General features: G+C 39.8%; 1 protein-coding gene across 1 annotated transcript in view; it reads right to left on the reverse strand.

Annotated features, from left to right (window-relative positions):
* PRDM5 (PR/SET domain 5) overlaps positions 1-22,478 on the reverse strand; it is a 189,700-nt gene that overhangs the window by 126,049 nt on the left and 41,173 nt on the right. The window contains exon 3 of the mRNA XM_032412752.1: positions 7,407-7,529. Coding sequence (XP_032268643.1) covers positions 7,407-7,529 — 123 coding nt within the window. The remainder of the gene's footprint in view (positions 1-7,406; positions 7,530-22,478) is intronic.

Here is a 22,478-nt window from a genome sequence, read left to right on the forward strand (position 1 = left end):
TCTCTGGTTGATGTCACAAAGGTGGACTTTGCTGGCTTGCAAATTATGAAAGCACAGAAGTCTCCGAAATGATTTCTAGAGACCCTACCTACTCACATCCAGAGTTCCGCATTCTGAAAGATAGCTGAGGGCAGGCAGAAAGTCAGTGTGTTCTCTAAGAAACGATGGATCTGCACAAAACCCGCTTCTCTACAAACACTGAGAAGTGGCTTAGCATCATCATAACGATCTTAAACCTATCTCTGAGGCTGCCAAACCACTGTATCTGATAAAGGTCTCTGCACAGCACAACAAGACACCTTCCCCACAGGACATTTCTTACGTTTATGAAGTCCTAGCAATCTTTCCAAAGAGAAGACAGGCCACACAGCCGCGGCCTGTACAATGGCACAGTAAACAGTATTCAAGTGGCCTAAGCGGATGCACGCCTCCCCGTGCCCCCAACAACCGAGGAGCTCAGCAGCAGGGCGCCCGGCTGCATCTGGCATCGCTGGGGGCAGGCTCGTTAGGATTTAGTCATTCCACGTAGCAGGCTGATCCCCGAGGGGTGATTATTCACTAACACGTCTTTGACATGCTTGCATTTATACCAGCTACCTTGAGAAGATTTTAGAAGAAATAAAACAGATTTTGCCCTGTTTTATATAGAAACAAAACTACAGAGACAAAAACTATAAACATGGCAGAGCTGTGATAAAAATACCTGCTAACTTATATTTTTTTTTTTTTTATAAAGATTTTATTTATTTATTTGACAGAGAGAGAGATAGCGAGAGCAGGAACACAAGCAGGGGGAGTGGGAGAGGAAGAAGCAGGCTTCCCGCCGAACAGGGAGCCCGATGTGGGACTCGATCCCAGGACCCTGGGATCATGACCTGAGCCGAAGGCAGACGCTTAACGACTGAGCCACCCAGGCCCCCCCTGCTAACTTATATTGGCACACATAGGGGCCAGGTGTTTTGCATATGTTATCTCGTTTAATTTAATCTTCACAGAATCCAGTGAGGTAGGTATTATGATCATTTATTCACAAAAAGGAAGAGCTCCAAGATTATTTTTACCGCCACGGAGACAGTGACTAGGTATCTTTTGAACTATGATAGCTCCAGTGTGCAGCTCGGGCCCTGCAGATGCTCACACAGCAGATGCTCGAGAGCTATCAGCTGAATGAATGCATCAGGTGAACTGCTCAGCCAGCAAGGCTCCGAGCCGGGAATCTCCTGTTTAAATTGCCTCTCTTAGTAGTATCCAGACTAGGCTCAGTTCTGCCTTCCTTCTGATTCTATATCAAGTGCTTGTTTTGTCCACTGACTCTAACCTTTCCTCATCCTTCTACAAAGCAAATTTCCCTCACTGACCATTGCCAGGGCCAGCCTTACAGATGGCCCCCAAAGATGCCCTACCTCCTGGAATTGACACCCTTGTGTAGTCCCCTCCTCCACTGTACCGGGGTCTGTGTCTATGTGACTAATAGCATCCCACGGCAGTAATGGTACAGTATGTCATTTCCAAAATTAGTTTATAAAAGATGGCCTCTCTCTCACATCACTCTCAGAGAAGCAACCTGCCCTGTCATGAGGAGCCCTAGGTAAGTAGGTTCACATGGTAGAGGAGCCACGTGAGTAATCTTGGAAGCAGAATCCCTACCCCAATCAAGTCTTTGGAGGCTTCAAACAGCCCCAGCTGATACCTGATTGCAACAGTCCTTGAGCAAGAACTCCAGAACCACCCAGGAAAGTTGCTCCCAAATTCCTGATCCTCAGAAAATGTGTGAAATAATGAACATTTGTTGTTTTAAACTGTTAAAATTTGGGGGAAATTTGTTATGCAGCAATAGATAACTAATACAATCACAAAAAGACACAGATAAGACAGGCTAGATGAAAATCATTCTGAAAAATAACTCAAAAGTCATACTCTAATAAAAGTGATTCACAGAATCCTCATAGTCAAAAGGCAACAGCACAGTCTGTTTTGCTGCTGGGTGGGACATGGACACTCGGAAGCACAACTGGTGGAAGAAGAAGTGGAGGTAGCAGCAGAAACTACCTATATGGTTTCTGGATTGAGAAGCTCAGGAAGTCCCACCTACTCAAAACTTTCCCCTACACCCAAACTGACATGCTCTGATCCTGAAATTTTACTATTATTAATTTCAAGAGACCTCAATGCTAACTTTAACATATTTTTAACACATTTGCTAGCCGCTGAGGAGAAAGGAACCAAAGGGAAAAAGAGGCAAGGACAGATATTGCCTAAGCATGACAGATATTGCCTAAGAAAGGTGCAATGATTTGAATGAACTCAGGATTAGTTTGAGAACTTAAAAAGACCAAGGAATACCTGATGTAAATAACTCTAAAATATGCATATTTTTAAATTAAACTGTTCTGCAAACGTTCAGTAGTTTCAAAAATATCCAAATAGTAAGTTCAGAAACATAGACGGTTTTTAAAAACTGCATTTACTCCTTTATAAATTATCTCAACTCTAAGGTATTCCAGCACAGAGGTTTAGAGGGTGGGCAGGGAAGACAGATCACCTGGATTCAATTCCTACCCAGCTACCTACTGGCTGTGTGGCCTCAGGCAAGTTACTTAGACTCTGCGTATCAGCATCCTCATTTGACAAAGGGAGGCAACAATTATAGCACTTTCCTCATAGGATCATGGTAAGTATTAAGGTTGTAATACACATAACCACTTATTGGCACATAGTTAAGTATTCGGTAAGTGTTAGCTACCATCCCCTTCATCATTATTAAGGATTAACTGATATATTTCAAGGTTATCACTATACATAACTTAAGGGTATTTCTATAAATACTCATTTGACCTGCCGATAAACTACAATCTGAATTAAAATAATAAGTTGCTAAGTAATACAATAATTCCTCTACTCCCCACAAGAATATGTGGCCACAGTAGGGCTAGTATTTAAAACTTCATAGGACCAACTGCTTGTAATTGTACTTCAGTTTAAACTTTTACCTAATGAAAGACAAGTATGTACTTTGCTATAAGGCAATCCATTAAAAAATCTGCAAGTTACTTAACTGATACTTCTGTGGTGTTACTGAAGAACTCATTAGACAGTTGCAATTAATATTCTGTAATAGATTCTAGAAAAATCTAAAAATACCATTTATATAAATCTAATAGGAAGAAACAGAAATAGAGAAGAAACTGAATTAGAGAAAACTATTTATAATTTTGGGTATAAACGAAAAATCCTTTTGATATGTCTTTTTTTTTTTTTTTTTTTCTTTTTTTGGTTGCTTGGTTGCTAGGTTGATAACACTGCAATTTGAATGTTGCATCAACACCATGTAAGACGCCTGTGGATCTCAGTGTCTTGATGACAACAGAGAAAGTCTTGTCTGTGCTTTAAAAACATTCAAGTTGCTTCTCTCCTAGGGAATCCACATCTGATCTCCCAGCTCTGCCATTTTGAAATATCATATGTCACCAGAAGACTCCAGGATAGACTGCCTAAGACTGTCCATCCTCACACAAGGCAGAGGAAGGAGAGATAATAATGTGTAATAAAATAGCTCTCCTGGTAACAGGAAAACTAAACTGACATCAGAATTGGGACAAAGCCGTGCTGACATCACAAGTTTGGCTCAATACCTAGTGCTCTCTCAACTTATTTAGGCCATCCCCACAACCTGACATCCCTCGTGAGGTGTACCAAAACCCAAATGTTTTTCCATATGCTCCTTTTTCTTATAACACCAAGCCACCTTTTCATTTATATTGATAATATACTGCAAAAAAAGTCCCAGGGAAGGGATGCCTGGAGATATGTCCTTAAATATATCTCCGAAATTTCCCAAGAATTCAGTGTCAACTTTGAATGACAAAATTCTGTACCTAAATAAATAATTTTCTATGAAAAGAGCAGAAATTTTTAAAATCCTGTAAAACCCTGAGTAGGTCAAATATTTTTTCAAATATTACATTTTTTTCCTTTGCTGTAATAAAATTAATATTTAATAAGAATCACCCATTTTTTATGGGGTCTAAGAATTCTTTTGGTTCATTTTAAGCCACATCTTTCACGGTTAGAATTTTCTGGTTCAGTTGGAAATATTTTTCAGAAGTCTAAACATACAGTTCAACTAATTATTCTGAAATGTGTGCATGTGGGAAGAATTTTTTTGCTTACGAGATCCTTCAATAATTCATATATTTAAATCATCATTTCCAAAGCAAATTTTCCAAAATCAAATAAATTGCAAAACTACAAGTAAACTAAGTCTCTAAAAAAGAGTTCCAATCCTCTGCCAAACAGACCTCAAATTCTTAATCCCTTGTCCAAAAAAATTGGACCAAGTATTGACGTTTTCCACCAAGCAAGCCACATAGCCACAAATGTTTCTCATTTACTCCACTCCTGGGACATACAGCTCAAATAAAAAATTTCCTGAATACCCCAAATTTCAGATACAATTTGGAATGTAAGTGATTCATAATGTTATGCAGGAAACATTATGATCTTCTCCTACCAACTCAACGTTTCTGGAATGCAACCCTCAGGAGATTATCCCAACAAATCAGAAGGCTGACATCACCGTCAGCCTTGTGACCCAACTATTATGTCCTCTGCCCCTAGCTCAGATGTGATTTTGAACCCTGAGCACTCTGCTACTCCAGCTACCGTTCAAGTAAAACAGACGTTCCACCAAGGGAGCTAACAAAGATCCATACTGTGCTCTGTGGCAAGTAACATGGTTAGAGTGCACTCACCCCCCTCTAAAGAAAGGCCAAAACTACGTTAAAAGGAATTAAAGGCACTGTCATCACTTGGGCACCAAAAGACTCTCCCAGTGGCCTCCAAACAGATTCTAATTAAATTTGAGGGTGAAACTTCACAGAGCCTCTAATTAGTTTATGAATCCTCTTCTAATCCCATCCTGCTTCACCTCCTCTTAAATCAAATAATAATTTCTGGGAGTATCAAAGTTGCAACAGTCATCCCTCATAGATTCCTTCTTTCTTTCAAGGAAAGAAGCACAGCTGACCTAGCGGAAGAAGAGTGCTGTACTGAAGACCCAAATGAACATGAGAACTGTCTAAGTCTTAGCAACTGCGGTGACTAAAAAAGAGAGACATGCAGGTGGTCCTACATAATGAAATAAAGTAATAGGGTATGGAGGTGCGAATGTGGGTTAAGAGAAGATGGAGATAAACACCTACTGACATAGTAGTCCATTACCTAAAGGGATCATTACAAGCAAAATGTACAGTGAAAGGGAACTCTTCAACAAGGCTTATCTGAGAGAGCCTGACACAAAACTCACAGCTGAGTGGGAGACACCTTGGAAGCTGGGCAAATGGAGAGAGTTACTGATGCTACAGAAATAACAGCCAAGAGGAAGACATGTCTCAAACACAAGGCATCTGAGCAAAGGTGAAAGTTATTATTTAAGCATAAGGAGAAAAGAATCTAGTTTAAATAGAATAACATTCTCTAAAACGCAATAATAAAGAAACAACACAAAACAATGGGTCTGCCTGAAGTAAATTCCATGGGTCTGTAGGCTTTTTTGATAGCGGTAACATTCACAAGGAAACACTAAAGCTGAGTCTGTAGATTAAAATTATGAGGTAACTGGGGATGCTGTGAAATGACTGCATCAGGAAACCACGAAAAAAATACAAAATACTTGAAAAAAAGTTAATGTCTACACATTTAAAAAGATCAGTTGACATCTGTGGTTGGATCAATGTATGTCATGGATAATCTGAAAAATGACTTGAATATCTCTAACTGCCGAAAGATCCTCTTTTCCAGCCCAATGTAGCCTGATGGTAAGAGGCATCTCTCATTTATCCAGACAAAAAAAGACAGTAATCACACTGGTCATCTGATACTTATTTGTACTGAAAAAAACATTGCTTAGCAAATAACATCAGGAAATGTTATATTCTAGATGACGATCTTTTCTGGTTACTCTAAAACCTAATTCTGTGCATTTTCCCTCTTGTGACTGTTGGTTTACACTCATAATTGAGTGAAATCAGCACAAGCCTCAGCAAATTATTAAACTTAAGAGTTTTTCTGATTTGCATAAATGACATGACGTTTATGAAGCTTCTAGAACAGGACACATGGTAAATACTTAAGGAAACATTAGTTCCCTTATTCTTTTCCTTCTCTCTTACTTCTGCCAACCATAGCTTTGCTTCTTCTTTTGCAGTTTAGGAACCAGGAGCTGTGTTTTCACATGCGATCAGCCAATTTCCCAAAAGAATGCAATGTTTCTTTGTTCTGTTAATCATCTGATCAAAGAGTTTTAATTAGAGGACCCCTCTAAAAACTTATTGCCTTAACTTTTTCTCCTCTCGGCTTAATTTCTACTGAGGAATCACCTAAGTTCAATCATAGTTTCTATCAGAGCCCAATGTTATGTGCAGCACTATACTAGGATAGAGGGATACAGAATTCAATAAAATATGGTTTCTACTTAGGATGGTTAATTTCGTGTGTTAACTTGACTGGGCAATGGGATTCCCAGACAGTTGTTCAAACATCATTCCGGGTGTTTCTGTGACGGTGTTTTGGCATGAAAATAACATTTAAATAGATGGACTTGAGTAAAAGAAATTGCCCTCCACAGTGTGGGTGAGCCTCATCCAGTCAGTTGAAGGCCTGAACAGAACAACAGGGTGACCCTCCCCCAAATAAGAGAATTCTCCTGCTTGATGAGTTTCAAACTGGAATATCTGTTCTTCCAGCCTAATGGCATGTGAAGTGGGAAATTGGTTCTTCCTTGTTCTACGGCAGCCCGTGGCCTCTAGACTCAAAGCGTGACATTAGCTCTGCAGACTTTGGATTTGGCCAGCCTCTTCCATAACCACATAAGCCAATTCCTTAGAGTAAATCTCTCTCTGATAGATTTAGATTTACATACAGATATAGATATATAGATCCTATTGGTTCTACTTCTCTGGAAAACCCTGACTAATACACTATCCTCAAGAAGCTCACAATCCAGTCATGGGGATATACCCAAGTAAACCTTCTCCATGAAGCCTTTCCCAAACAATGACACAGAATACTGTACTATGAGCCAAATAAACCATCAAATAAAGAAACTATCAATAAATGTTCACTGAATAAATTATAAGTACTTGAAAACAAGACCTGTCAAGGACAATATCAGACCATGTAATTCATTCCCCCAAGAATTCTCATAAAGAGAGTGATCTGGTGTCAATTTACAACCAGACTTGCCCCTTTCCTGCATATGCTGAATGAATGAGATTTCTCTGCTTTACAAGTTAGTTACTGTTATTTGAAGCAGATCATTGGGAATAAATTTAAAACAGGGAGTGCAGTTATAAATTAGTTCATTCCCCTCACAGTGCATAGTACAAATAAGAAGCAAATAAGCTCACTTGAATGGCAGCCAAGTTCTTCTGCTCCTGAGATGGTGCCTCATGAACAAAGCGAAGCCAGTTGGAGTGTCGTGGGTTGGTGGCATCCAGTATGTACAGAACTTCTCCCTTACTCCCACGAACCTGAAACATAAAAAGCTCCCGAGTTTGTACCTGAAGTCAGTATTAGTTATACTAAACATATTAAGAGTAGGATATGATATTTTTTTTCATAAGTATATACCTTTCTTACTGACAGGTGTTGAAAAGATGCTGGATTAACATCCACTCTTCCCCTTAAACATACGTACAAACAGAGCCTCCTATTTTATTTGGCAGATGTCTAGATGACTCACAATTGCAAGCAACTCTCAGAAACATCCTGTGTTGATAGCTCTTTTCTGGTTAAAATTATTTGTTTGTAGGTATATTTTAATATATGTGTTGCAACTGCAATCACTCAGGGGATAACCGTAATTGCAACCTGTCCCCTTTTTTCCACAGAGGAGGGTGATACTGCTTGGTTCCCAGTTGAGGGGGTTGGAGCTGGAGCAATCCTTTCAATTTCTCTCTCCACCTGTTTACTGAATCATTTCCATATGAGGAGAACTTGCTAATGAAACCAATGGAAGCTGACATCCACTGAGCCACATTTTCACAATTTTAACTAGTTGATGAATAAAACAGGTTCCATTTTGTCTTTTCATGGCCTGTTCATGGCTTGCTGAGGATGGTGGGCCCTCTGCCTTGTGTTTCATGCCATAAAGCCTCCTGGTCAGACCCACTCAAGATTCGGTTGGAGGGAGGGAGGTAACTGCCAACATAGTGGGTAGTCCATTGGACATTCGTGAATCCAAGTTGCTTCAAATGGAGCTTCTTCAAAGCCCCCACACTGTAGGTTATCAGGCACTGCTCAGTTTAATAATGCATATATCAATCTCCATTCAACTCGCTCTGTGTTTATATTCAATTGAAATCCAAGGGAGGAGGAAAGAAGGAAATGAGTGATTAGCACTTCAGATCTCTAACACCAAGTAACACAAATATAAGAACATAAATTCACCCTTGCAGACTTGGGTGGGGATAAACAAATTCTACATTTCCAAAATCTTATTTAATAAAATACAGCACAACCAGCCTACTAAGGTATGTATTTTCATGATACATTTGGACAATCATGCATTCCCTGGACATAATCTCTTGAGTTCCTGCCATGGGCCAGGTACAGCTTCAGTCTCTGGGACTCTTTCGGTGAACAAGACAGATAAAGCTTAACGTCTCAGCACTTAAGAACAAACAAGCATAGAATATAACTTCAGGTAAAGAGAAGAGCTGTGAAGACAACTAATGCAGAGCTAGAAGAAGCAGACTGAGCAGAGCCGAGCAATCTCAGAGAAGAGGGTCGGGCATATTCTGTCTGATGAGGTGACCTGAGAAGAGCTCTAAAGAAAGCAGGCACCGGCCAGTGGCCAGTGGAGGGCTGGAGAGAGTGCTCCCAGGAGGACGGAACAGCACAGAAAAGGCAAAGAGAAAGGCTCTGGGAGTGGAACACAAGGAGCCACCGAAAAAAACGAGGGGCATCCAGATCAGACTACACAGGCCCAGCCACACACTGATGTACAGACGAGGAAAGCCATCTACAGAGGTCACGTTACCCCCAAAAACTTAAATTGAAAAATCTGCTACACGCACTACAAAAACTTTTATGTCAGGATTTTAGCATCTATTGTCCAGAAGAAATAGTTTGCCTGTTCCTACTACCTTATACATTCACTGCCGTGTTTCTCAAACAATTCCTGTTTTCTTCAGTGCCAAAGCATCCTCGATAATCATTTAAAAATCTCGCTAATGAGATGCCAGACCTCAGTGAGGAGGAATTTATTATTTAATATTATAATTTGATATTTTATATTATAATTGCTTAATTATAAATCTGAAATTTGATATTATAATTGCTAAAAGAAGAATTTAGGACTATAAACACCTACTATTTATCTCTCACATGTTGAGGTGTGAAGCTATGGGAATTTGTAACTTCTCACTGAAAAAACCTCATGGTGAGAAGATCTCCTTTGGGAGGCACTTGAAAATTGTACTACATTCCTGCTTACCCCTCAAGGCGGAACCCTCACTGCCCACTGCCTCACTGCCCACTGATAGAAAGGAACCCTCTAGACCTCTCCTCAAAGAGGGCATCAACTCACCTCTCTTTAAGCAGAGTAAATAAATAATATTAAATATCTGGGTATAAAGTCTCCTTTCCTGGTTCCTCCACAGCCACAGTAACACAACTGCTTTATTGACAAACAGCTAAATTCAACAGAATGAACGGCAATGCCATTAGATACTTGAAAGAAAAATTTTCTCAGAACCAAAATTTAAAACCTCCAACTGTTAGGCAGAAGCTAGACTCGAGCAGTAGAAGGAATACCCCTAAGGCAGAGTCCCAAGTCCTTGGAGGGGAATGACAGAGACAGGAGGGGGAGGCAAGGACAGTGATAAATAAGCTACACATTAAAAGCCCCAGGGGCATGACATCCTGACCTTGTGGCTTCCAAGACCTTGGGGCGGACAGATCAGGAGCCACAGGTGCAGAACATGCCCTCTCTTCCTCCACCTCTGCCCCAGGGTAACCCCTAGGCTCATTATAATACATTTGCATTATGGGTACAGCCTCCCTTCCCCCCAAGGAGAAGGCTGCCAAGAAGGTTCTGGCATAAACCTCATAGGGTCAAACTCCCCCTCCCAACCTGTGGGAGGAGTTACCCAAACGACTGGAAGCAGCCTCCATTAGAGACCACCCCACAGTAAGTCATAGCTCCTCCCCACCCTGAGAGACCCAGTAATACCCAATCCCAAAACAACCTAGGGGCAGGTTCCACCTCTCAGAATCTGCCCCATCTCCCACCTTGAGAGTATTCATTCCCTTTAATGAACTGCTTTGTGCTTGCTACTTTCCTTCTGGCTGTCTTTATTGGAGTGCAGATCCCCACATAAATCTTCTGGGGAATCCAAGGACTGAGACCTCCATTCACACAATAGACTCTCTCTCACCCGTAACACCACTACTGTTGAAATCCACACAATCCAGCTAATTTTATGTAGGGAAACACCAATGGCTCTGTCAGTGACATATCTCAGTTTGAGAGGATAGCACTACTTACAGAAACTAGTCAATGGCCCTTCTAAGTCAGACATTTGTCGCCTGGTATTAAGTACAGTATATATCAGATGTGTTTGACATTTGGAATTCTTTCTTCAAAGATGTGAAATATAACGAAGATTTCTCCCTGATTTACAGTAAGCACATTTTACCAGGGGCATTGTTTGTTCTTCGTATATTTCAGCTTTCTCCCAGGCCCTTTGGCTCCAACTATGTCCAATTATTCACTATTAGTGACTCATTTCCAGTCCATTAGATGTAAGCACTCTCTGGTTGTCTATAACCTTCTCACACCATATTACACCTTAAGAGACAAGCACAGTTTAATTTCACATTAAAACTCCGATGATACCTGTCAATTTCAATACATCCAAATTTATTTTAAGATTTTATTTTTATTTATTTATTTATTTGTCAGAGAGAGAGAGAGAGACTACAGTGGGGAGAGTGGCAGGCAGAGGGTGAAACAGGGTCCCCGCTGAGCAGGGAGCCTGACGTGGGGCTGGATCCCAGGACCCTGGGATCATGACCTGAGCCGAAGGCAGCCATTTAACCGACTGAGCCACCCAGGTGTCCCTCAATACATCCAAATTTATATATTGATTCACTTTTACTTATAGTCTCATAACAACACTATCATAAGCAGTAATGTACTATAGTTGCTTACATATTCATAGGTGAGATAATTTTTTGTGGTCATTAACAGATCCACTGCCTGTTTATTTTATTCTAAACACCTTTACCCAAACGACTTTTCAGTTCCTTCGCAATCTTTGCAGGCTACCTGTCTTCTCCAACTTTCAAATGCTGCATTCCCCTATCCCAGTCTTCAACACTTCACTGAAACTCTTAGATTATCTGCACACATAACTTGTATCTTCCCACCCTAACCACAGCATTCTCCTCACAAAGTATCTAAAAGAGACATTCAAAGATAATCTAAGCCATCCTTCCTCTCCAGAGAAACCAAGTAAAAACTCTCCATACAGATGGCTACTATTAAAGTCTCCATTTATCTATTTTTAATTTGATACTGAACCCTGAGGTAATAAATTGAACATTTCTAAAGTCTAACAAATAAAGATACTCCTCTTAGTATCATGTTCTAGCATCTAACTAAGCTCTGCAGCCAAAGTGTATTTTTTTCCCTGTCAAAAGTGGTCTTCCAAATACCATCATCTTTTATTTGAATTTTCATGAAAATGAAGTGTATTGGTTACTGTCCTACTGAGGATCGTCTTCTGCATGCCTGGGGGCCTGTAATGAAGTGAATGTTCTCCTCTTGCAGTAAAAACCATCTCAATCCCAAACCCTGTTTGATCTGCACAGACTTCCTAAGCCAGTTACACACAAAAAAATTAGCTAAGGTGGGGAAGGGAAAAGAATCCCTCATATAAAAATGAAAATATTCACATTTCCACATAGCTGTTTATATGTCTATGAACTTGCCACTTAATATTAAATGTAAATTAGAACTGCGTAGGAATTTGGCAGGTTCTAGTCTCTGTTAAATGCTACTGACATCACTTCTGAAGTGTCCAAGAGAACGTTCTACTATGGATCTGTCCCTTTTTTCAGACCAAAGATTAGTAGTACTAAATATAAATCACACTTGATTTTGTCTTCCCACCCAGTAAAGAAGAGAAGAAATCACACACACAAAAAAATTCAGCTCAATAAGAAAAAAATCCTAACTTGTTTTTTTTTAAAGATTTTATTTATTTATTTGACAGAGAGTGCGAGGGAGAGAGCACAAGCAGGGGGAGTGGGAGAGGGCAGAGGGAGAAGCAGGCTCCCCACTAAGCAGGGAGCCTGAAGTGGAGCTCCATCCCAGGATCCTGGGATCATGATCTGAGCCGAAGACAGATGCTTAACCAACTGAGCCACCCAGGCACCCCCTAACTTATAAATAAAAGGAAAAAACTAGCAATAGGTAACCAGTACAAATTTTCTTTCCTTAAAGTTAAATATTTTCTGTTAAATTGGGTCAACTATAGACAGAAGAGCTTTTTATTATTTGGATAGTTAATTTTTACAAGAAAAAAATCTACAGTGTTATTTACTCTATTATTCTGAATGCCTGGGGAATTTTTTACTCACTATATAATAGGACACCAGGGCAAAGCTAATCAGTCATATTTGTCCCCAGACATGGCAAAATGTAACCAGTAGAATTTTATTTAAGATATGGTAAAATTTAACGGCAGTGAAGTACAGTCAGTTCCAAAATATATAGTAATAATGTCCTTAATGAGAAGTCGCAGTATGTGATATGATTTATCTATTAAATAAAATATATTTCCCTTCCTATCTTTCAACAAGGCTTTTCAAAGAAGCTAGCTTTTTTTTAGTATATGTGCTGCCAAAGCGAGCACTCAAAGAAGCTAATTTTAAGCACTAAGATTTAAGGTATGGATATCTTTAGAGTATATAATGTCATCATATTTTTATATTTAAATTACAGGCATTTTTTTCCATGATTGTTTTGAACTGAAGTTAGGTCAGATGCCCTGCCTTCAGTGTCTAATTAAACAGATTTCAGGATATATATGGAAGCAAAAAAAACAAGTGTGCTCACGTAATCAGTTCTGACAGCACAACACTGTCAGATTTATTTTTTTTTTAAGATTTTTATGTATTTATTTGAGAGAGTGAGAGCAAGAGAGATCACAGAGGAAGAGGGAGAAGCAGACTCGCTGTTGAGCAAGGAGCCCGATGTGGGGCTCGATCCCAGGACGCTGAGATCATAACCTGAGCTGAAGGTAGATGTTTAACTGACTAAGCCACCCAGGCACCCCACTTTGTCAGATTTAAGCCAAAGAGACACACTTTCAGAAATCAGCAAGGATTGTCACTAGGAAACTAGTGATTTATGGTTTCTAAACAAAGGGCATGGGGTTTTTTTTCTGTTGATTTTCCAAAGGGATTCCGTTTAAAATTCTTGCTTGCTTTGGGCTATACACACACTCGCACATACACGCACACACATACACACACGTATCACTGTGGCATATCTGCTTATATCTCCCCCCTCCCAAACTATCTAATCACCCCAACCATGGAATCCCCCATCTTCAGATGGAAAAGCAGACAGAGAGAAAAGAGGTTTTTACAGATCCCAGTCTCTTTAACTGAACAGCATTCAGAATATAATGCACAGGAAGTTAAATAACTTAAAAGGATGGATGTGAAAAATTAAGTCTGTTTTTCATTACAAATAATTAGTGCCCTAAATATGTCAAGCTGAAAGGAACGTCAGAAAAGTATTCTGGAGTGGGGAAAATGCCGGACTAGGAATCAAAAAGTGAGGTGTTACCCAAGCTCTGACTGTATCACTGCGGGTGAGTCATTCCCTCTCACGGGGTTGAGCCACGGTGTCCTGACCTCCAAAACGGGGATGATAGTCCCTGCTCTACGACCTCTCAGAGACTGTGCGAGCATCGAATGAAGTTCTAAGATGAAGGACAGCACTGTATACCAATGGATATGTGCAATCACAAAGTATTAGGGAACAGAGGCTTACGGTGGCTCAGACACCTTCAACACAACCCCTGCTGTCCAATGGCACAGCTGGAAACATAGGTACCATTTTTCTGCAATGCTAACTTCTTCCAAGGAACAAACATGAATGACACCCTAACTACCGCAATTCAAATGCAAACACATATTCAAATAGCCTCTGCCTGAACACCCGAAATAAGAGCAGGTGCCTTTAGAACGAACGTAGTAGCAAATCCAGGTAACCGTTTCAGCTGAATCGACACTCTGACCCTCAGCCAAAGTGGTACATGTTGCTCTGTGACCAACTGCCATCAACTCCAGCTCTGTCCTCTTCAGTGGTTTTAATTTCTCTTACACATATGGACCTTCAAGTTTCTGAAGGCAAGAGTCCTCCCTTCTCTTTGTTTTCTCTTCTACAAGACAAGTAACACATTCCTCGTCTGATGTGATTTAGGTTCCTTCGCTCTCCTCGTTGTGCTCTACGGACGCACACGAATCTGTCAAAGCTCTCTGAACATAGGACATGATACGGCATACAAAGGGCCGTATGACCCACGATCTGGGCGTCACGTCTACTGATGCAACTTCAAATCACAAAGGCTTTTTTGGCTCCATATCTTACATTTAACTGAGGTTGCCTTTATAATCAACTGACCTGCATGAAGCACGTTCTCGAGATACGGTCAGACACAAAGACAAGTTTAACTGAGCAACTCGGTCGAGTTTACGTAGGTAGGTAAATCCTACCTATACTTAGGCAATTGAGCATTCCGGGCTGGAAACTTTTTATTTGGGGATGATCTCAATAAATATTTTATTCACTAAAAGCTCAGCTAGTGTGTCTTTAAAAAAAAAAACAAAAAACTGCTGTTGCCTTTATTTCCTTTGAAAGTTCAAAAATAGTTTATGAGAGTAATGAGAGACTTAATGTAAAACTTTTAAAAGCACTCCTTTTTTGAGTCTTGCCTTGCCTTTCACATTATTTTGAAAATTGAGCTATTTTTTTAAAAGAAGGAATAACTGAAATAAACTGAAAGAGTGTATCATCTTTCCCACTGTAAATTTATGAGACAGCCTTCACAGTGTAGCCATTGTCCCTTTCTATAGTTTTACAAACATGTTCAGGTATTCAGATTTCAGTGACATTTTGGATAGACAAGTTTTTTATGCATAAAGAGTAAAAGTAGGGGCACCTGGGTGGCTCAGTGGGTTGAGCGTCTGACTCTTGATTTCGGCTCAGGTCAGGATGTCAGGGTTCTAAGATCCAGCCCCGCATCGGGCTCTATCCTGGGCATGGAACCTGCTTGGGATTCTCTCTCTCCCTCTCTCCCTCCCCCCACTCACTCTGTAAATAAATAAATAAGTAAATAAATAAGTAAATAAATAAATAAAATCTTTTTAAAAAGAATAAAGTAAATTCATCCGACATTAGCTTATTATACCCATTGCTTTAGGGGTTTTCTGTAAAGGATATGGAAGGGTTAGTACGTGAATACTGTGGCATCTATTTTGACAACTTAGTGGCTTATTTGTTTACTCTTTGATTTTTTCAGGATCATAAGGCAGATGACTTCTCTATAAGTAAAGTGTTATTTCACAAACAAAGTAGAAAACCACATTAATAAAGTCAGTATGTCTCCTGACAGTTTGGTAACACCCATCAGATCCATCAGAAACAATTCACAGAACTTCAAATCTAATTAGTTTTATGAGACTATAGTGTTGCCCAATTGTTTAATATAGATTTGTAACTTACACAGACTTAAAGCCTTGAAGTCAGCTTCTGGAGAACATTCCCTATGGCATATTAAAAGGGTATAAAAAATGTGCCAAATAATAATAAGCAAATTTGAGTAGCAAAATTCTAATCAGACATGAAATCATTGGAAATAGTCGGTTGTATAAAAAACAGTGACAATCTCCAAGATCCAGAGATCACAGTTTTGATGCTATTTTTAGAATAAGATGCTTTGTATCTGAAACTTCTAGGCAAAGGTTATGGAAACACTGAATAACAAAGAGCAGAGTGCAGTCCACAGGGAGAAAAAATGAAAAAAAAAAAAAAATCTACTTTTCCTTTGATCCCGATCTTCTAACCCAAGTTCCACTGCTATAGTCAAACTGTTTTCAGATTTTTTTCTTAAAGTACATGGTTTATCTACAGGCAATTAAAATTAAATCCACTCAATCCATTTAAATTAATTATATTGTCTTCATTCACATCTTTAAAATGTACATAACTTAATACAGACCAAATGAGTTGTCTTCACGTAAGAATGAACTTAAGACAATAAATGTTTCCCAATTACTGCCGACTGTCTCGCTGATACTAACAGGAATTGAAAAACCAATGTCTACAGGAAAGAAACAGTAAACAGGAAGAGATACGCCTAGCATTCAACTTGGGAACTTTCATATATAAAAAGGAGACCTAAAGAGAAAGGTCCTTTGGAATTAAAAACCAGAGTTAAGGAGAGAATGAAAGATGAGTGGTAAGTGTTGATTTAGAAGCCCTGAATGTTGGTATCTAATATCAGAAAAATAGGGTATAGAAGGAGAAAATCTGACAGACTATCCCTCTAGAAGCTTTGATTCCAAAGTAGACAAAACCATACAGACAGGCATATTTCAGGTAATTACAGGAAGGAATACAAACACAGAATTTAAATAATATATATGCTATATGTAACACAGAGGAAAGTAGACAATTCTCAAATCTTCCTTCCACACATCTAGCCCATCAGGTTGGTTGGCCAACAACTCACGACTCTCCATCTTTGAGTCATATCATGACACAGTGGAGAGATGGCAAAATATGACCCTCACATATAATTCACAGAAGGCCCTTGCATGTCACAGAACAGTATCAGTAAGGGTGATTTGCAGCATACCACCTGAGTTAAGGAGTGTTCAGAAAAAGAAGTCTTCTCCAAGAAGGTGATCTCTACTTGCTCCTGAAACATTTAGGTTCCTCACTCAAAATTTCTAGCTAAAGCTCTTACTTCCTATCATCCAAACATAAACAGAAGAACTGGCTCAAAAGGGGCCACACATCTATGTTGTACATGCTTCTCTCTTACTGTAGCTCATTTTCAAGAATTCTGCCAAAAGTCTCATGTTGCCAGGAGGCAGGATCAGTGGAATTGGAATATCTCCCCATTACAGACCAAGCTGCGTCTGGCACCAGTAACTGCTCTGGCAACCAAAGGCCTGGCAAGGAATGCTGTCCAAACCTTGGACACAAATATTGCAATAGAGGATGCTTTCTGATAAAAAAAAAAAAAAAAAAAAAAAAAAAAAAAAAACTGGGGCTTTTCCCTTGATCGGATTTTCTTGCAGCTGGTATTATATATCCAGGGGCCCAGGGAGTTGATGGAACTAAGAACTCACCCTGAAGGGGAGCCCTTCAGAAAAGGACTCTTGGGCACTCCAAGGGATCTTTCAGGAATTGTGGTCCCTTCCAGAGATGCGGGCCTAACTGGGCCACCTGGGTGGGCCCTCTGACTCCACCACTGGGGACCCTCAGTCCTCACTCTCCAATCTCCTCACCTCTGAGTCCAGTTCATGGACTGTTTAAGAACATGGACAGACACTGAAATTATTCAGTCTGCTGTTGCCGATTCAACCCTGACATCGACACTGCTCTGACTCTGTATCGCAAAATCCTAAAATTGCATTTTTGATTTGTTCCTCCCATGGGACAACCTCTCATTCCCAATCTAGTCCCTAAGTGACTGCGCTCCTACCCAGCTTGTTTTACACCCAGCGTAGTCCTTCTAGTCACTGGATTCTTTTTCCTCAATTCCAACCTTTTTTTTTTGACAGAGTTGCAGCCCTGCACGGTTGGATTTGCGCCAGGCCAGATGAAGGCCAGTCCTGCCCTGGTAGCTGGAACTCCTTGGTCCTCTACATGCCATCAGTCCCACTTCTCTGGGATGCGTAACCAGAATGGTGGATTATACTCCCCAGGCATCATTTTAGACCCTCCTCATTGACCAATCTCCTGGATTCTCATCTACCTTTGTCTCATCTCAGCTCAAGCCACTCTACCCTCTTCCCACCGCACTGAGGTCTCAGTGTGAGCACCTGACAATTAGTTTTTCTGACTGTAATGTAAATGCCTGACACTAAGATTTGATTGCCTCCACATCTACTTCAAAGATCTCCATCTTGAATGAAGACATTGACAGCCACAGAGCTAAAGAGCCTGGCTGTCTCACTCATAAAGTTCTCTTTTTAGAGAGCTTTGGTTGACATAGATAACTGACCTTCTGACCACTTGTTTTCCCTTCCCATGCTTTAATCCTCACCCACTCTTATGTTTTAAATTCATAAAGAGTGAGCCCACAAAACCCTAGACACCCCACCCTCAACTCCAATAAAGGCAGAACCCCAAGTTCACGCTCTTTCACACACTCTCTCTCAACCCCCAGGACCTCACTGTGTGGCCCGAGGCATGCCATGTACCCTTCCAGGACCCACAAGTAATAAACATTTTTTCGAAACTCCCTGATGGTTGTTGCTGAGGTTCATCTTGCAATCATAATAAGAACCATAAGGACCAGTCCAGCCACAACATTGTCCCCAGGTTGGGGAAATGTCTCTGGAGGCTAGCCAAAAAGTAGCATGGACCCAGGTGAGTTCCCCCAGGCATTCCTCCGGGATGCCCAGCACTACTATCCATAGGCTGAGACTGACCCAAACACAGGCACACCCCCATACACACATGGCCCAGGCTGTCCAAAAGCACATATCCCCTGTCTGGAGCAGGCAATGGCGCTCACACTTCCATCTGAGAGATGCTCACATCAGTCAGATTCCATAATGATGAAAGTCTCCCATTTGGATCAGTATCATGTTACTTCTACTGAACATCTGCTTTGTATTTAGTCAAAGTCATTCTCTGAAAACTGAAACATAAAAGGATCCTGCTTTAAAGAACAAATAAGGATAGTAATAACAGCTAACAGTTATTGAGTGTTTATTATGTGTCACACACTTGGCTAATAAGCACCTTTACACATAATATACAATATATTCCTCAAAACAACCCCATGAGGTGGGTGCTATGTATTAACCACATTTAACAGATAAGGAAACTGAAACACAATCAGAATAAATTATCTAAGGTTTCACAGCTAGTTAAGTATTGACGCTAGTGTTCAAACCAAGCAGTTTGGTTCCAGAGCCCACCACATTATACTAACTCAATATCCTTACAACCTTGGTCCCTAGTTGCCAACTGGTAAGCAGAATTCTAAGAATCACTCCTCATGACCCTTGAGAATACCTTCCAGTTTGAGTGTAGGTAGAGCCTGTGAGGACAGTGAGTTATCACTCCTCTGATCATGCTATATCACAAAAGGGAGAATACCCTTGGGGAGCCTCACTAATCACACAAGCTGTTTAAAACCCTCGAATTTTCTCTGGCTGGTGAGCAGAGAAGTCAGAGAGCCAGGAAGGATGAGAAGGCCTTGACATGAGAAGGATTTTCCGTTACTGAGATGGCAGGGCTACAAGGCAACCCGATGGGGAACCCTGAAAGCTGCCTCTGACCAGCAGTCAGCAACAGAACACACACCTCAGTCCTATAACCTCAAGGAACTGAATTCAGCCAGCAACCAGAATGAGCTTGAAGCAAACTGATCATCGAAACCTCTGGATGAGAACGCAGCCTTGCAACACCTTGATATGGCCTTGAAGGACCTTAAGCAGAGAACTCACTCAGACTTCTCACCTACAGAACAGTAAGATTTAAAAAAGAATGCTGTCTTAAGCCACTAAGTGTGTGGTGATTTGTTACAGGCAAAAGTAGAAAACTAATACCCAACTCCTGGTACCAAAACCTGTATTCGTTTTCTACTGCTGCACCACAATTACCACCAACAGAATAGCTTAAAACAATACTCATTTCTTATTTCATAGTTCTGTAGATCAGAAGTCTCGATGGGTGGGACTGGATTCGCTGCTTAAGGTTTATGGGGAAGACTCTGTAGGGATCTGCTTCCAAGCTGCTTCAGGCTGTTGGCCAAATTCCAGCTCCTTGAAGCGGTCTGACCAAGGGACATCCTCACTGTCTGGCTTCTTTCACTTCAGATGAGATGATAAATGGTGATTTACAATCTACATAATATTAGTTATATAAAAATAATGCAAATGCCTTTAAGCATAATATAAATGTTTAATGTAAGAGATTTAGTCTTATATTAAATGAAGGAAGGGAGGAAAAGAATAGAGAAGGGACCTACTACGTATTATTTATAAATTTTAATGCTAATTCTTGCATTACAGACATAATCAGTTCCCCTCCTAAAATTAAAAAAAAAAAAAAAGAAACATGTTTCTACATTCCCCATTTCATCAGTTTTTCCCAAATCTTAAACCTTCAATTATGGTTTTTTTTTTTACATTTATTACACAGCTGCCAGTATACTTTCACCAGTAAAACAGAGATATCAAACTCGCATCAAGAATTTAACACACAAGGAAACCACTGACCATAAATATTTTTCTATTACTTTTTCACCTCGTAAAGACATAATAAACCATTAAAAATACAGATGTAGAACATAATAAAGAGAAGAAGTTGGGGAAACTGATGCTCAAAAGGTACTATATAATATTGGTTGAAGGTTTTTAAAAGTGTGCTTACAAATTTAGGGCTTTCCTTGAAGCAGCGTTTGTAAGTTTGCAACAAACTACTTTTAAAGATAACTCACCTAAAGTTACAAAGTGATAACAACACCTTTGTCCAGAGATATCTCACTTCACTGGCAACTGTTAACACAAAAGTGAGAAAAACTTGTTTTGTGCATACACAAAAACTCTAATATTAAACTCTAATGATCAGCTCACTAGACCCATGACATCACCTTCCAAATGTGTTCACTGGGGGAGACAGACAACATCAGGATGTCGGAAGCAATGAACTCCTGCAAACAGAACTATTTATACATGTGGGTAGTATCATGTTCTATCTCACGAATATACACATTTTTTTTCAATAACAAAGAGTCCCTTACTGACTCTAAAACCTACTGCTTTACTCATATATTGTTAGCCTATTATACTTACCTTTAATGGTTTTCTCCTATAGAAATACCTATAGTTCTTGAGCTTTTACCTAAACAGAAATTGGAAATGTTCCTATCCAACATCACAATTCTTTAACCAGATGTTTCTGAAAGCTGATTTTTTTTAATTTATTTTAGAAAGATAATATAGTGCATATACTGTTTACATAACATTTTCTACAGAGTTTGGAACACCATCCCATAATCAGACACATTCATATTTCTGCACTAAATCCATGAATAGTCATGCTAAATAGGATAAAAGCAAAAGGCTACAAACAGCCTTACACAAGTTCAAGTCAGGTTTTGCTGCTAAATAAGATATATATCTTATTTATATTTGGTTTTCAGAGCTTTGGTTTTCAGGAATTTGGTTTTCAGAGCTTTTTGGAGTTCAGATTTCCATATAAAGGTCTATGAACCTAGAAGTAAAAAAGAGTGCTTAGAAAACCCGTTAGAGTCCTTTCTCTCTATAGAGATGTGATAAATTTATTAGAATGATGACAGGTGCTCTGGCCATGGTACCAAAGGAAAATGCAATGCCACAGAATTAAAGAATGTGGGAACAGAGATCCTGAACGTGCTAAATCTGTAAATGGTTGCATGGATAGCAGGTACTCTTACATAAAAGGGCTGCTGAGCACTACAACTCTTAAGAAAACAGATTTTCTGGGACTCCTGGGTGGCTCAGTTGGGAAAGCGCCTGCCTTCATGATCCCAGGGTCCTGGGATTGAGTCCCACATCGGGCTCCTTGCTCATTGGCGAACCTGCTTCTCCCTCTGCCTGCCACTTCCCCTGCTTGTGCTCTCTCTCTCTCCGACAAATAAATAAATAAAATCTTTAAAAAAAAAAAAACAGATTTTTTTTGTGGAGAACTACTCCCACACTCCCTTTGACCTGAAAGTGATGTCCATAGATAAAAAATAGGAAATAATACTAAGATCTACAGTCTCTTCTATACACAAGAATATATTCCTCTCCAGGTCACCTGCAATCTACTTATTAACATGCAAATTGGAGACAACTTGCAAATCCTGGCGATATGTCAACATAGCCCTCTTTTGGGTTTGAAATTTCTATGAGATTCGTAAAATACAAAGCCATCTTAAATGTGGACAAAAGAATATGTGTTTCGACTGATCTCTAGGGCCTAACAGAAGGGAAGATTTTGGGAAAACATGATTCGTTAATCAAAAGTTAAAAAGTAACAAATATGCACATCAAAGGTTTAATTATCTAAGCTGTCCTAAAAATTCTTCAAAGAACAGAGCACTTTCAGAATAGTCATTTATCATACAGTAAAGAAATTATAGGCCAAATCACTAGATGGAATTCACTCAAGTCCATGAACATTA

This window comes from Phoca vitulina, unplaced genomic scaffold (assembly GCF_004348235.1).
Source record: "Phoca vitulina isolate PV1807 unplaced genomic scaffold, GSC_HSeal_1.0 scaffold14, whole genome shotgun sequence".
Classification (NCBI taxonomy): domain Eukaryota; kingdom Metazoa; phylum Chordata; class Mammalia; order Carnivora; family Phocidae; genus Phoca; species Phoca vitulina.